Source organism: Dipodomys merriami, unplaced genomic scaffold (assembly GCF_024711535.1).
Source record: "Dipodomys merriami isolate MVZ:Mamm:240054 unplaced genomic scaffold, mDipMer1.0.p SCAF_114, whole genome shotgun sequence".
NCBI lineage: Eukaryota > Metazoa > Chordata > Mammalia > Rodentia > Heteromyidae > Dipodomys > Dipodomys merriami.
In genome coordinates, this window is record NW_027202427.1 from 2,100,520 (window position 1) to 2,115,738 (window position 15,219).

Here is a 15,219-nt window from a genome sequence, read left to right on the forward strand (position 1 = left end):
AGAATCCCATGGACGTTCCTTCCGCAGGCTTGCATTGAGCTCCACCCTCAGATCTCAGCCTCCTGAGTGGCTAGGGTTACAGGCCTGAGCTACAGGTGCCCACTTTGTTTCCTGTGTTTTAGGTCTTTGACATGCAGTCTTGGAATTGGGCACGTGCTGTGGGGAGCCAGGCGCCACGTCCACCTCAGCCCCAGCCACGCCAGCGTGTCACGTGATCTCCGGTTCCGCCGCTGCCCGGGGTGGAGGAGGGGGCAGGTGGACCGCCTCGCCCAGCCCTGTCCTGATGGCAGACCCAGATGCAGAGTGAGTGCTGGCTGTGCTGGGCCTCCGGTGGCGGGCCTGTGACACGGGGAGCCGCAGGGGGCCTGCAGGGGGCAAGGGCTGCCATCCAAGGGTGCTGGAAGGCTAGGCCCGCCTGTCACCTCCTTTGTTGTAAGGAACCATCAGAGGAGAGTTGGGGCTTGTGCCCAGCCAGGGGCTCCAGTTGTGGCCCAGAGTGGGAGGGGCTTGTGGAGGCGGGGCCGCACAGGGCGGGTCTGAGTGACCTCAGACAAAGGCGGAGCTTATGGAGAAAGGAGCAAGCCCTACTAGAGGAGATGGAGGCTGCCCAGCGTGGGCATCAGATCTATCTTCCTGAAGTTGCTCGGCCCCTCCCTGCCTCCTCACCCCCCCCTCTCCTGGAACCCCACGAGGGCTTGTCTGGCACTGCCGTGGCCTCCTTGGGGTGGCTAGGTGTGGTTGCCAGCCATCCCCATGGGGCAAGGGGAGCAGGTGGCAGCTGGGGCTTCCTGGGCTTCTTCGTAGCCTGGCCTGGGGCTGGGGCAGCTCCACTGGGCATGGCCGCCTGGAGCTGGGGACTGGCCGTGCCTGCCCAGTTGGGGAGGAAAGTTCTAGCATCCTTGTGGGCCCTTGGGCGAGTGCCCCATGGCTGCCGCAGCAGCCTCCCCTCTCCCCTTGGAAGCTCCACTTCGGGAGACTCTGCTGGGGTCCACTCCTCCCGGGGTCCCCCTCCCCCTCCCCCTCCCTCTCCCCTCCCTCCCCCCTCCCTCTCCCCTCCCCAGGCTGTCTTGTGCAGGCCAGCTTCTAAACTTCAATAGGGAGCCGCATGCTAATCAGGCGGCAAGCCAGGCTGCAGAATATTTAATGACAAAAAGATGTTATTGCCATATTGCCGCATGGGGAGAAGTGGGGTGTGAAATGGTGTGTGTACCCCACTCCCACCCCGCCCCCACCAGCGGCTTCGGCCGTGCCTACCACAGCCACTCGGAGCATGGCACAGCGCTGATTTTCCTCATGCCTGTGTGTGTGTGTGTGTGTGTGTGTGTGTGTGTGTGTGTGTGTGTGTGTGTGTGTGTGTGTGTGTGTGTGTGTGTTTCCTGTTTCTGGGAAACGGGCATCCATTCTGGAATCACTTCCCCCTCAAAGACCCCGTCAAATATGCTGATAACTGAAATGAGATCTGTTAAGAACATCATTTGAAGGATGAGGACCTGCTCTGGGTCCCGAAGCTATTTTGGAAGTGAAGGAGCATTGGCTGTTTTCTTACTCTAGAACTGCTATCTGTGGAGTTTTGCTTCCTGCTTGAACTTTGGGTTCAAGGTTTTGTAGATGGCATGGAGAGCAGGGGCACACTGTCACCTGTGACCGTGGGCTGGAGGCGGACTCAGCGCGCTGGGACGGGCGGGCCTCAGGCTCAGACCCCCAGGTGGCCTGGGCGGGGTGGGGGAGGGGGTTTTCAAGAGTGGGTGTTTGCAGACCCCAGTCAGATGACCTGTGCAGAGAACCTGTGTGCTGCGGTGCAGAACTCGTGGATTTGCAGACCCAGCGGTCATCTGCCACCTCCTGGCTGTGTGGGGCCTCTCTCTGGAGACTGGAGGGGAAGGAAACCTTGTCTGCTGTGTGCCCTTGGGGACACTGCTTAGCCTTGCTGAGAGGGGGTCTTGTCACAGTGGAGGGCATGCACTTAGTATGCACTTAGCATGTGTAAGGCTCTGGGTTCCAGTCCAGCACCACCCATAGGAAGGGCCCAGCCCCGCAGCAGGCTGACCCCTGGAGGTGGTGGGGGCCCCGGGAGGCTGTGGGCAGGCAGCTGTGGCCAGGCCCGTCAAGTACACAGCCATAGTACCTCCTGCAACCTGGCAGAGGACGGCAGGCCTTCGGGAGGTGGTGGGCATGCGGAGGCCAGGAGGCTGGCCTTCTGCTGGAACTGTGTGACAAAGTAGCCACCCCTCCCCCTCCCATCCTTCTCCCTCCCTCGCCCCCCCCCCCTCCCATACCACCAGCCATCACAGGACAAAGGCTGGAGCCCACAATAGGTTTTCTGGCAGGCTTTTATTATAAAGAAGGTTCCAGAGAGTTCCAGCCCTCCCGTCCAGCTCCCTTGGGTCTGGCCAGGCCTGCAGCAAGGAGCCTGGTGAACCCGTCGGCGTTTTCCGGGCCTGCCATGCACGGCGCGGTCCTTTCCAGTGTTGCCGGGAGCCCTGGGGATGGCCGGCTCCTCTGCACAAGCGGCAGCGATTCACAGTTGGCGCGTGGCGTGTTTTTTAATATATAAAAGCTTTTTTTAAAAAACAAAACAAAAAAAACAAAACCCCCCAAAGTGGTGCTATCTTTAGAAACATTTCCAGAAAGATCAAGTAGCCCGGCTACAGCGTGTGCAGCCCAGCCTCCCACCCCTCCCCGGGCACCAGCAGCCCCGCGTCCCCTTCTTCTGCCCCTCCCTGCGGGCAGCGGGCACTGCCGCCTCTGCCAGCGGCCCCCGGAGCCACGCAGACCCATCCCTGCACGGCACGGTCTGTGGGCAGGTCGCAGAGCGTGTTGGTGGACCGAGGCCCCACCAGGATGGGTGAGGTAGCGAGTCTGGACGGTGGCCTCTTCTCCCGTGGCGGAGCGGGGCTCTCGGCCGGGCCAAGTCGCTGAAAAGGGGCAGTGGCGGCCGGGCTGAAGGCCCCCGTCCCAGTGCCAGGCCTGAAGTGGGCAGAGGGGCAGCGTGGGTGCGGCCAGCACCTCCCCTCCAGCCCACCCTCCGGCTCAGCGGCCCGCAGCTGAGTTGTGGGCGGGGGCGGGGCGCAGGTGGGGCACCGCGCCTCCCTGCTCTCAGGCCTCGCTGTAGCATTCGTAGATGTTGTTCTCCATCAGCGCCACCACCTGCTCAAATTTGTGCTGCAGCTGCGTCCTGCGGGCCGTGGGGTTGGCCTCCAGGGCGGCCATGATCTGAGAGGAGGCGGAGGGTCAGTGGGGCTGTGGCCGCTGGGCGTGGCCAGCCCCCCCTCCGTCTGGGGAGAAGCCAACTAGCCACCGGCCGCCTGTGCCCTCCTGAGCAGTACGCGGGGCAGGGCAGCCTCACCTGAGGGCGATACCTCTTGGCATATTTGTAGATCTCTGCCACGGCCACGTTGGTGTTGAACTCGTTCTGGTATTTCTATGGGGGAGGGAGGAGAGAGGAGGGCCGTCAGCCACGCGATCCACGGCCCCGTCTGCTGCTAGCACCCGCAGCTCCCACCAGCAGGGGCAGTGAGGGGGGTGCGGAGGGGGGTGCCCCCAGCTCTGTCCTGTTGAGGCAGCAAGCCAAGCATCCCAGCCTCGCCAGCCCTGAGCGGCCCACCCTGGACTCCTCGGCCAGGTGGGCGTTCATCTCCTGCTCGCTGAGGGGCGTCATGTCCTGGATCTGCTTGTAGTAGCGCTGCACGATCTTGCGGTACTCGGGGATCTCCTTGGCGTACAGGAGCTTGTTGGTGGGCGAGTCCTGCACAGTGAGAGGCTGATGTCACCACCCTCCGGCCAGGCAGGTGCCAGGCGGACGTCCCCCCTCTGGACCCCGGCCGTGCTCGCCCGGGCCTCCTCAGGCCCTGCCCCCGCAGCCACGGCACACCTTGCCCAGCTGCAGGTCAGAGATGGAGCAGGCGTCGATGAAGGCCTGGGCAATGACTGACAGGCAGGCGTCTATGTGGTCCGTCTTCTCGATGTCGAAGACGAACTGGGGGTTTTTCAGGATGTTCACCCAGAAGCGGAGAGGCAGGCTGCGGGGTGGGGGTGGGGGCGACAGGGCCACGTGAGCCGGCGGAGGCGGGCAGGGCACAAGCGTCTGGGAGGGATTGTGCTGGCTCTGCCCTGAGGCCCCACCAAAATGGAGCCTTGGGGGACTGTGGACGCACAGGGTGGCGCTGAGGGCCCAGGCCAAGCTGGCCCACTACAGCCCTCTCCCTCCCTGCTCCCCCTCAGCTCCCCCTGGAGGCCCCAGCCGGGTCTGGTGAGCATTAGAAGCCCCCACCCTGCCGCCCGCAGCCCATGCCCGCCCACAGCTCCTCCCCCCAGCCTCGCACGCAGCAGGCAGTCCAGAGCAGAGAGGCAGGCCTAGGGGTGGCCTGGAGGAGGTGGGACAGGTCCCCCACCCAGAGCCACCCAGACATCGGAGCCAAGGGGTCTCCAGAGCGCCGAGGAGCTTCTGCAACTGCTCAGAAACTGCTCAGAGGTGGTGCTGTGTATGTACGAGGGTGTGTGGCCAAGGCTAACCAAGCTAAGGCTCAGGGAGCTAGGAAGTAGGCGTGGACTGCAGGTCAGGCAGGGCGGCGTCCAGCCTGGCTCTGTCATTCCCAAGTGTCCACCAAGGAGGTGGAAAGGGAGCAGGGGTTTTAGTGTCCCGGTTTTACTGCAGGGGAAACTGAGGCCAAGAGAGGCCTCACAGCTGGGAAAGGCTGGAGGAGCAGAAGCCAGGCTCGGCCCCAAGCCCGAGGTGCCGGGCGCCGTCCCCTCTGCGCCCCCCACCCATCCCCACCTGTTGGTCTTCCAGATGTGCAGTGTGTCTGGGTCCGAGATCCCCCTCCTCTCCGCCTGCTCCTCCAGGAAGTCGAAGAAGTACTTCACAGCCAGAGGGGGCTTGTCTTCCCGGATGCTCAAGATGGCCTTGAACAGGTCATCCAGAAACTTCTGCAGCGTGCCCTGTAGAGAGCAGTGGCCAGTGTGGGCCAGGGCTGCTGGGGGGGGAGGGGCATGGGGCAGCGGCGGCCTCTGTGGTGTCAGGGAGACCCCTTGTACTTGGGTCCAAAGCACTCGGGCTAGGGGCTCAGAGCTGGGAATCGCTGGGGCCAGAGTGAGGCTGGGCCCACCTTGGTGGACAGCAGGCGGGTCAGGTAGATCTCCGGGAGCACCTTCTTGCGGTGGCTCTGGCGGTGGGACTTTTTGGGCTCTGCCAGTTCGTCCGTGGGCAGCACCTGGGAGGCCCGACAGGGTCGGTGCTGTGGCATCCGCAGCCTCCGCGGAGGTCTGTCCCGTGCTCGGGGCCCAGCCCTGCCCACGCTTCCCAGTGCACAGGCTGCGGCTCGGGCAGGATTCCATGGGCTCCCTCACCCGGCCTTTCCCAGGGCCTGGGAGCGCTCTCCCGGAGGCCCAGGGCGGCAGAGAGCCAAGGCCACACCCCGCGAGGGGCCAGGTCCCCAGGGCCCAAGGCTGGGCACTCACCAAATGGAAATACTTCTCCGTGTCCAAGTCTTTCACTGCGAGAGGAAAAACACAATAAATAAACAAGAGACAAGACGGGGGGAAGAAGAGAGCTGCAGAGAGAATGAGACCAAGCACGGCTGAGACAAAGACTCCGCCACAGACAAGGGAGCGACCAGAAAACCAGCAGAAGCTACCGCCGTGCAGGAAGAGGCCTCGAGAGGGGCCGGGCCAGCCACCGTCCTCACCCATCCTACCCATGAGCCCCGCCAGCCCAGACCACAGGGGCTGCCGGGGGGCAGCCAAGACCCCACTCTCAACCTCATGAGGGACCCTGAGACCCAAAGTGCCCCCGCCTGCCTGCAGCACAGCTGGCCTGAGAGGGCAGCAGGGGCTGAGGCCGCCCCGCCCCCTCCCCGCTGCCCGGCAGCTGCTGGGGCTTCTTGGAAGCACATCCCGCCCTCCTCCTCCTCCTCCTCCAGCTGCCCACGGGACAGCATGGGAGAAAGGCGGCCATGGCTCCTCCCGTGGCCATGGAGGGAGCGAGGGTCTCAGAGCTGGCCTTGGCTCTCCAGGCCCTACCTCTGCCCAGGGTGGTGTCCTTCTTGTCCGTGAGGCTCATGGCCAGGGAGGCTCCTTCCGGGATCTGAGGTTGGCAGGGAGGGAGAAGCCAGGGTGAGACGCTGGGGAGGGGGGGGGCTGGGGAGGGGGGAAAGGCTGGGGGGGGGAGGCCGAGGGTGGGGTGGGGAGGCCGGGGGTGGGGGGGAGCGGGGGGTGGGTGGGCGGAGGGTGGCACCTTGTAGTGGGCCAGCGTGTTCAGCTTTTTGCGCCCATCCTCCACAACAGATGTGTCGTCCAGGTCCCGCAGGATGTAGCTCTGAGTGCTGGAGGCAAACCACTCTAGGGGAGGGGGGGGCAGTCAGGACAGGGGGCCTCTCCCTGTGGGGTCTGCAGTGGGGGGCAGCGGGGCTGTCAATGGCACAATCACCAGTCTCTACCCACCAACCCTGGGGATAAATGAAAACCTGAGCACCCAGCGCTGGGTAGCGCAGCCTGGGCCCTTGTGGTTCCAGGGTGAAGACCTCCTTCCTCCCCATCCCTCCTGCCCTCACAGCAGGCCCCGTCCACCCTCGCGGTGGCCCCAGGGCCCTCCCGCATGCCATGCCTGCCCGCCCTGCCCACCGAGGTCCACGTCCTCCGCCCGGGGCCACTGGGAGTAGGGCACGTTCTTGCAGAAGGCCTCCAGGATCTTCTCCTTCACCTGCGTCAGCGTGTCCGTGTCCATGGCCCGCACGCTCAGCGAGTCCATGCCACAGCCCTGGAAGGACACGTTCAGGTTCTGCACGAGAGAGGGCAGATGGGAGTCAGCGGGTGCCACTACCCACCCCCAGCTTGGTGACCAGGCTGGTGACTTGGTCTAGATCGGAGGCCAGGACCGCTGGACAGCAACGCTCTCTGGCAGCCTGGGGAATGGCCCCGCCCCTCACGGACCCATTCCCCCGCCCACTGCCGATGGTCCTGCCGCTGGCGGGGAGGGGCGGGCAGAGGTGCTGCCGCTCACCCGGGGCTTGGCCTCTATGTTCTCCCGCAGCAGCCACTCCTCGTTGAGCGTATATCGGGCCTTGCCGGTGATGGCGTCGATGGAGCCCTTGTTGATCTGCTGCTTGATGGCGCACAGCAGCAGGAAGAAGGGCTCTCCCACCGTCTCCTGTGAGGACTGGCTGTCAGGCCAAGGCCACCCTTCACCCCCAGGCCACCCAGCAGCTTTCCGCTGAGTCGGGGTCACACAGCAGAGGCTGCGAGCGACCCGCACCGCAGGTAACGCCAACCTTGCACGCTAGTTCCCGCTCCCGCCTCTGGGTTTCACCAACCACCCCCAGAGTGGCCCACAGCCTTGAACGACTTCCAGGTGACCACTGCACTGCCAGTGACCCCCCGCAGGTCCATTTATGTCAGGCGGCGAGGTAAAGGGAGAGGAGATATGAAGGAAGAGCCCAAACACAATAGTGGCAGGCAGATTTGGCAAAGATAGGAAGGCAGCCTGCCAGCCTCGTCCCTGACCCAGTTTCCAGATCTGGCAGCGGACGCCACTGACGTCCTGCTTTCTAGAAGATGGGGCCAGGCTCAGGGAGGACAGCCTGGCTGAGGCCACAAGAAGTCGCCACAGGAGCAGCGGCCAAGCCCAGTGTGGCGAGCGTAGCCCCCGATGAGAAGAGGCGGCCGCCAGCGGGCCAGGCGCCCCGGGGAGCTCTCCCCGGCGGTTCCTCCCTCCCTGCTTCCCCAAGAGGCCAGAGGACCCCGCATGTGCAGAAGGAGACCCGGAGCAGAGAGGGCTGCACAGCCCAGGGCCACAGAGCTGACTGCGCCAGAGCCCAGACTGAAATCTAGGCCATTTTAGGCTCTGGTCTCTAGCCAGGCTTTTGTCTTTCTCCAGGATCACGGGTGGCCGTTTAGCCTCTGCCACCACAGGGCAGCTGACGTAGAGAAGCACACGGGCTGAACAACACCGTGCAGTGGCCCACCTCTACCAGGACCCCGGCCAGCTTCCCACAGCACCTCTGTGCATGTCCTCCCCTCCCTCCTTTGCCCAGGTAGACCAGTGCCTGGCATGCGCGTGCGCACACACACACACACACACACACACACACACACAGACACACACACACACACACACACACACACACACACGTGGCTCACTCCCTGAGCCCTAGCCAGCCAGCAGCCTCTGGGGGGTGGGCACTGTCTCACTCCATATCTCATTCTCTCCCGAGGCTGGGAGGTCTTCAAGGACTCGGCTGGGATCCCATTTACCCCCCAGATCCACAGCCTTGGCCCCAAGACGCACTGGAGAGGGCTACGCGGCTGATAAACAACCATCTGGACCAAAGCCACCCCTAGCCCCTGTCCATCCCACGCTGGCCAGCTGGGCCCGGCCCCTCACCCGCAGGCAGCTGTACATGCAGATGGACATCCAGTTGGTGAGCATCTTCTCCACCACCGACTCGGTGCGCCGCAGCATGAGCTTGGGGTTCTTGGAGGCCGAGGCGTCGATGAGATCCACCAGCAGCTCCTTCATGATGCCCGTGTAGTACTCCAGCTTGCCGTGTAGCGCGATGGTCAGCAGCGAGGCCAAGCTGCACCTGTGGCCCGGGCGGTCAGCACGGCTGCCCACCGCTGGCCTCGTGCACCCCGGGAGGAATGCCAGGGCCAGGGGAGGCGACTGGCACCCGGCTGAGGGGCTGGGACAGCCCTCGGATCCCCCAGGGACCCCGCAGTCTGACCTGTCTCGCACTGCAAAGTCCTTCTGCTGCTCCAGCGCGTGGACGAAGATGATGAGGAAGTGCTTGTTGCTGATGAGTGAGGAGAACAGGCTGACGCCCTCCTCCATGCTGGGCCGGCGGTCCTCGGGAATCTGCCGAGGGCTGGCGTGTGAGTGTCGGGCAGGGCCGGGCCCGGAACCCCGGGTGGCTGCCCGATGCCCCCTGCTCCCCTCAGGCACAGGACTGGACGGGGAGAGGCCCGGCAGCACTCACCTTCCACTCCCCCAGCAGCGGGTGGGTCTCGGGGGTGGGGGAGCCGCCTGGGGAGCCGGGGGTCTGGGAGGGCAGCACGTAACGCTCTTCGTAAAGAGAGGAGCACTGCGGGGTGGAGCCAGCACCCCAGGGTCACTCGACATACAGAACAAGGCACCAACAGGGCTGCGCTACACAGGGCACGCAGATGCCTCCCAACACTCCCGGGAGGAGGCCCACACGGAGGAAGCAGCATGGACCAGGGTTGCACCCAAGAAGGCACAAGACTGAGAAGGAAACTGAAGCAGGGGATATTGTGGGGATTGCAGCTGCAGACGTTCCTGTGTGAGTGTGGCCACACTCCCAGAACCCCAAGGACAGAGCTGGGGAGGGACCTGGCCACCATCACAAAAGCCCAACAGGCAGGCAGACGGGGTGGGGAGGCCGGCCAGCCGCCCCGCCCTCTTGGTGGGGACAGTAGGTCCCACAGAGTGGGGGGGGGCAAGGGGAAGGGAGGGGGCAGCTGGCTTCACTGCAGACAGGCATCAAGTGAACAGAGAAGGAAAATGGGGGGATGGGGAGAAGCAACACCCCTCTTCCTTGGCAGGACAGCTCTGGAGGAGCACAGGTTCTGCCCTGCCCCAGGGCCGCCCCGTGAGGGAGATGCCGAGGGACGGGGCTGACCTTGGGGAAGAAGGTGCGGGTCACGAAGTGCCTGTACTCCAGGAAGGGGATGCCCTGGCTGCGGTTCAGCTCCTTGGTCAGGTCCGTCATGTCCGTCTGCAGCTCGGCAAAGCCTGGACGGGCAGGTGACCACCTCAAGTCCTGCTCCAGATGGGAGAGGCCAAGCATGCCCACCCGTGCCCTGCCTCCCCGGTACCTTTGCGGATTTCCTCTCGGATCTGAGACTCCATTTCCTCCATCTGAAGCAGCGTCTTCTGCCAGTAGCGCTCAGCGCGCCGGCTCTTGGTGCAAAAGACAAACAGGGCTGTGGGCAGCAGAGAGGCAGCTCAGACCTCCAGAAGCCTCTGTTGAGGCCTGCTGGGCCAGGGCCTGGGCTCTGGCTCCAGAGTACAAGGTAGATAGCTGTCCTTGGCCCTCCTGCTCCGACAGGCCCGGGACACCGGACCGGCCAGCAGCACACGCCCCATGTCCCCTTAGGAAGACACATGGCATGTAAAGTAGTGGTTAGCAGTAGTTTTCTCTTGAAACAATTAGGGTGGTTTGTTTTCTTCCTGCTTTCTAGCACTTTCCATTCCTCTCTCAATGGCCCTGTGTTGTCTGTGGATTAAGAAACTAAATAGTGAGCGTCATTACAATGCTGCTGTAGGACAGGGGAGGGTATCTGATCTGTATGGACAGCTAGGAAATGCGGAAAGCATGTGGGTACGGCGCTATGTTCTGCCCTGTTAACCCTTCGCTAACTGCCCTACTTTTTTTTTTTTCTTTTTGCCTGTACTGGGACTTGAATGCTAGGCCTGGTCACTGAGCTCCTTTTTGTTCAAGGCTAGCACTCTACCACTTGGGCTACAGCACCACTTTTGGCTTTTTTCTGTGATTAATTGGAGATAAGAAGCCACGGACTTTCCTGCCCCAGCTGGCTTTGAACCACGATCCTCAGATCTCAGCCTCCTGAGTAGCTGGGAGCCCCAGTGCCCAGCTTCCTACTGCTTTTTAAAACTCAGGATCTTCGGCTTGCTGTGCAGGAGCTCTCCCAATAGAGCCATGCCCCCAGTCCTTTCTCCAAATTTTATCATTGGATATAGTCACTAAAAAGCAAAGCCTCAGGCAAACACCAGTGGCTCACACCTGTAATCTTACCCAGGAGGCTGAGATCTGAGGATTACAGTTTGAAGCCAACTTGGGAAGAAAAGTCTGTGAGACTCTTTATCTCCATTTAATCACCAAATTAAATAAAGCTGGAAGTGGAGCTGTGGCTCAAGTTGTAAAGGACTAGCCTTGAACACAAAAGCTCAGGGACAGTGTCCAGGCCATGAGTTCAAGCCTCAGGCCCAATACACATGCGCATGCGCGCGCGCGCACACACACACACACACACACACACACACACACACACACAGCCTTATTGGGCTACAGTGCATGTATGCTACAATTCACCATGTAGACAGACCAGTGGATCTGAGTGTAGTCAAACGCTTTGAGGTCATGAGTATGTCTCACCTGACAACACTGTTGCTATCCCAAGAAGACCTGTACCCATTAAGCTCCCTCACCCGGGTACCCGCTAAACTATGTCTGAATTTCCTACTCTAGCTACTTTGTTTAAAATCAGTAAATCTGTGGTCCTTTCTGTCTGCTTCCCTCCCCGCCCCCCGCCCCCTACTGATCAGCAGGTTTTCAAGGCCCATTTATTTCTGGCGTGAGTCAGTAAACTGTTCTTTTCTTTGTTTATGGCTGAATAATATTCCGCTGTCTGGATGGACCATGTTTTACTTATCCTTTTATCAGTCGATAGCCATTTGGGTTGCTCTGCCCTCTTGTCTATTGTAAACAATGGCACTGTCAACATTTGTGCACAAGATTCTGTGTGGATGCATGTTTTCCTTTCTCGGGCAGATTCTCAGGAGTGGAATTTCTGGGCCATATGGCAACTCTATAATTAGCATTGTGAAGAACAGCCAAACTGTTTCCAAAGCAAGCACACCTTCCTACATCACCCCCAGCCGAGCACAGGCTTGCTTTCTCTGCCATGTCTAGTATGATACTTTTGTAGCCATATTTGAACACCTAGGCTCGTTTCCGGAGTGAACTGGAGAATAAGATCCCCGTCCCTGGCCTGGCATTGGGGATCCTCGGCCTGGGCCCAGCCCCTTCGCAACTTCCACGTCTCCGGCCCTGTGGTGCGGCGGGCAACTTACCCACGACAGAGAGCAGCAGCAGGATGCTGCAGACGACGATGGAGACGATGATGGCCGTCTCGCTGCCTCCCAGCTGCAGCGTGGCGATGGTCTGGTTGAAGTTTCCCACCTGGATCTGGGCAGAGGCAGGAAAGGGCTGTGACTTTCTGGAAGGACGCTCTTCTCGCTGGCTGTGGGACCTTGGGCACATCACCTGACCCCTCTGGGCTTCCTCCTGAGGACCCTGAGCGCATAGCGAGGTGATGCCTGTCTACCGTCATGCCCGGGCCTAGCCCAGACACAGGCTGTGAAGATGCACTGGCTGGGGGGAGGCGGGTGGAGGGCAGCCCACAGGGCCCGGCTGCAGTCCTGGAGGACCCACAGCGCTGCCCTAGGGCTAGGGCCGAGCGAGGGTGGCAGTCAGAGCTGAGGATGGTGCACATGCAGAGGAGGAAGGAAGCTCCCGTTTTTGGGGGGTTGGGGTGGGGGGAAGGGGCAGGCAAGGCACCGTGGCCGGGGCCTCATCGGCTCATTAAGAGCCACAGCAGCAGCTTCCATGGCTGAGGAAGCCCAGACCCTCATGGGGGTCCAGAGGGCTCCAGTCACAGACCCTGAACGGTAACTCAGTTCCGAGGGACTCAGTTTCCCTGTCTGTCAAATGGGGATGTGAGGCTCTGCCGACCCAAGCTACTGAAGGGGAAGGTGTTGAGTGAGGCGCACGCGGCTGGACGAGGGCTGCCGCAGTGCACTCACCGTGATGGGCAGCTGGCCCTCGGCCGCACCCAGGGACTCATTGACGGAGCAGTGGATCACCCTGTCCGAGACGATCTGGATGTCGCAGGCCGCCTGGCCGATCTTGACCAGGTACTCGTGGCTCTCGAGCCCCAGACTGTCCTGCTCCTTCTGCAGGCGTGGGGGAGAGCGTCACCAGGGCCGGCGTGGGGCCTGGCCCGCCCTCGGCCCCCCAGCAGGAGCCCCCGCGCTCACGTGGATGACGAGGGTGAGAGGCTCCCCCGGGTGGTGCTTGATCCACCGCTCCCGCTTGGCGGTGGAGAACTGGGGGTTGGGGAGGTAGTCCAGCCGGAAGTGGCCGCCCCGCCGCCCCCGGGCCGGGTCCAGCAGCTCCTCTGCCAGGGCCGCCTCGTCCACGTAGGCCTGCCCGTTGATGAAGAAGTCCACGGGCGCCGAGGCGTTGCTCAGGGCCCCCGGCGATGGGCAGGTGATCACAGTGGCGTTGAGCACCTTGCACAGCTGGTACAGGATGTAGGACAGACCGATGGACATGGAGAAATGGGGGAAGGGTGGGATGAGAAGGAGGGGCAGAGATAGGCAAGGTGCAGCAGGAGGCGGTTCGGTCATTCAGGGCACCTGCTGCCCCAGACCCCACCCCACCTGGGCCCCGTGGCCCTCACCGTGGGCTCGCGGCCGATGTGGTGGACAGCCATGGACACGTTCTGTACCATGTGGAAACGCTCGCCGGCTACGGTGATGGTCCTGCCGCCGCTGCAGGGACAGCAGGACCGTCAGCCCGCTGCGGCCCCGGGGAGCAAGGCCAAGCCTGGGGGCGGGGTGGGGGGGGCGGCTCACCTGACGGGGCTGCGGCGGGGGCTGATGGAGATGATCACGGGGTTCTGCATGTACTGGAAGGTGAGGTTGCCGAGCAGGCAGCCCCTGCGCTCCATGCGCACGCACACGGGCACGGGCACAGGCGCGGCGCCTCCGGGCACCGTGCAGGTGATGCTGCTCTCTGTGCGCCTGCGGGCAGCGCGTGCGTCAGCACAGCCCCTCCGCCCGCCCCGCCGCCACGCCCTCCCGCTCCCACGGAAGCCCGGCAGTGCCCGGCTGGCTCAGGAGCAGCAGGAGGACCCGAGTGTGGACACGACAGCACCCACTTGCGGAGACCGGCCGTGCGGCTGCGCAGCACTGCTCCGTCCTCGCCGGCGCTGTGCAGGCCAGAGGGCTGAGACCAGGGAGGACCTCAGGCCGGCTGACGCTGGCGGTTCCCCAACTCGGGGTGGGGGCCTGGGGCTTACACGAGCTCCACGCAGGGGTCCGTGTCGTTCACCAGGACCTGCAGCTCGGAGCCCACGTGCAGATGGCTCCCTTGGATGGTGATCCTCGTGCCCCCAGCCTGGGGGCCCATGAAGGGCTCCACGGAGTGGACGGTGGGCAGCTGTGGGAGGAGAACAGGCAGCCAGACCTCAGCCAGCCGGAAGGTGAGAGGGGCAGAGGAGGGGAGCAGGTGGACAAGGCTCTTACCACGTAGGAGAAGCGCTGTCTCGAGTGGCCCTCCTTGGAGGCATTCACGCTCACCACCGACGAGAAGGCACCCAGGGCCGGCCCCGTGCGGCACACGATCCTGAGGCGGGCGGGCAGCAGCGCAGTCAGCGTGGGGCGCCACCGCCCCACACCGCCCCGGCTTGTAGCTGGGAGACACGCGCTGGCTCTGCCCGTGTGGACCAGCAAGCAATTCTCAGCGGGCAACAGCTCCCTGAGCTCCCAGGGGCCGTCCCAGGATGGCTAAACTCGGGCAGCACCCAGCCCACGTGTTTCCACAGTCCAACAGCTCTAGGTCAGGGGCTGGATCCTGAGGAGCTCAGCTGCCTGAGGCTCTGACCTCCCGCCATGCAAGTCCAGCTCACCCTGCAGAATCTCCCACACCCCACCAGGGTACCCCCTAAAAACATTCTCAGAGCCAGGCTCCAGTGGCTCACGCCTGTCATCCTAGCTACTCAGGAGGCTGAGGTCTAAGGATCGCGGTTCAAAGCCAACCCCAGGCAGGAACGTCTGTGAGACTCTTATCTCCAATGAACCACCAAGAAACCAGGAGTGGCGCTGTGGCTCAAATGGTAGAGCGCGTGCCTTGAGCCGAAGAGCCAAGGGACAGCGCCCAGGCCCAGTTCGAGCCCCATGACCAACAACAACAACCCCCCCCCAACCCAAAACATTCTGAGTGGCAAATAAGTGTTGCCAAAGCAAAGCTCAGCTACAGAGTTGGGTTGAGGAGCACAGGGGCTTCCTGGAGGAGGGGCACAGAGTGGAAGGGCCTGGGCCGGGCAGGATGCAGGTGTGTGTGTGTGTGTGTGTGTGTGTGTGTGTGTGTGTGTGTGTGTGTGTGTGTGTGTGTGTGTGTGTGTGTAAGGCAACAGGGCACTGGAAGGAGCGGGGAGGGGGAGGACAGCTGGGCAGGCGGGACGGGCGCCGGCTGTCACTCACTCCTCTGACACCGTGTATCTGTCAGCCAGCGGCTCACATGCCACACTGCCAATCCACACGCCGTGAGCCACGTCGCTAAGGCGCCGGCCCAAGTTCCTGCCGCGGATGGTCAGCAGGGTCCCACCATCCAAGGGGCCACTCAGTGGCTCAATCTGCAAGGACCAAAGGGGCAAGCAGGGTTGGGAGGGTCGGTGGGG

General features: G+C 62.8%; 1 protein-coding gene across 1 annotated transcript in view; it reads right to left on the reverse strand.

Annotated features, from left to right (window-relative positions):
• Positions 1 to 2,312: 2,312 nt before the first annotated feature.
• LOC138822722 (plexin-D1) overlaps positions 2,313 to 15,219 on the reverse strand; it is a 37,841-nt gene continuing 24,934 nt past the window's right edge. Inside the window, exons 13-36 of the mRNA XM_070015614.1 lie at positions 15,023 to 15,174; positions 14,066 to 14,165; positions 13,840 to 13,979; positions 13,394 to 13,561; positions 13,219 to 13,309; positions 12,794 to 13,057; positions 12,560 to 12,709; positions 11,828 to 11,942; positions 9,829 to 9,936; positions 9,633 to 9,745; positions 8,970 to 9,074; positions 8,718 to 8,848; positions 8,378 to 8,576; positions 6,998 to 7,144; positions 6,619 to 6,775; positions 6,233 to 6,336; positions 6,019 to 6,082; positions 5,458 to 5,492; positions 5,106 to 5,210; positions 4,775 to 4,938; positions 3,872 to 4,019; positions 3,605 to 3,745; positions 3,347 to 3,421; positions 2,313 to 3,213 (exon numbers count right to left, since the gene is read on the reverse strand). Of these exons, the coding sequence (XP_069871715.1) occupies positions 3,097 to 3,213; positions 3,347 to 3,421; positions 3,605 to 3,745; positions 3,872 to 4,019; positions 4,775 to 4,938; positions 5,106 to 5,210; positions 5,458 to 5,492; positions 6,019 to 6,082; positions 6,233 to 6,336; positions 6,619 to 6,775; positions 6,998 to 7,144; positions 8,378 to 8,576; positions 8,718 to 8,848; positions 8,970 to 9,074; positions 9,633 to 9,745; positions 9,829 to 9,936; positions 11,828 to 11,942; positions 12,560 to 12,709; positions 12,794 to 13,057; positions 13,219 to 13,309; positions 13,394 to 13,561; positions 13,840 to 13,979; positions 14,066 to 14,165; positions 15,023 to 15,174 (3,093 nt within the window). The 3' untranslated portion in view covers positions 2,313 to 3,096. The remainder of the gene's footprint in view (positions 3,214 to 3,346; positions 3,422 to 3,604; positions 3,746 to 3,871; positions 4,020 to 4,774; positions 4,939 to 5,105; positions 5,211 to 5,457; positions 5,493 to 6,018; positions 6,083 to 6,232; positions 6,337 to 6,618; positions 6,776 to 6,997; positions 7,145 to 8,377; positions 8,577 to 8,717; positions 8,849 to 8,969; positions 9,075 to 9,632; positions 9,746 to 9,828; positions 9,937 to 11,827; positions 11,943 to 12,559; positions 12,710 to 12,793; positions 13,058 to 13,218; positions 13,310 to 13,393; positions 13,562 to 13,839; positions 13,980 to 14,065; positions 14,166 to 15,022; positions 15,175 to 15,219) is intronic.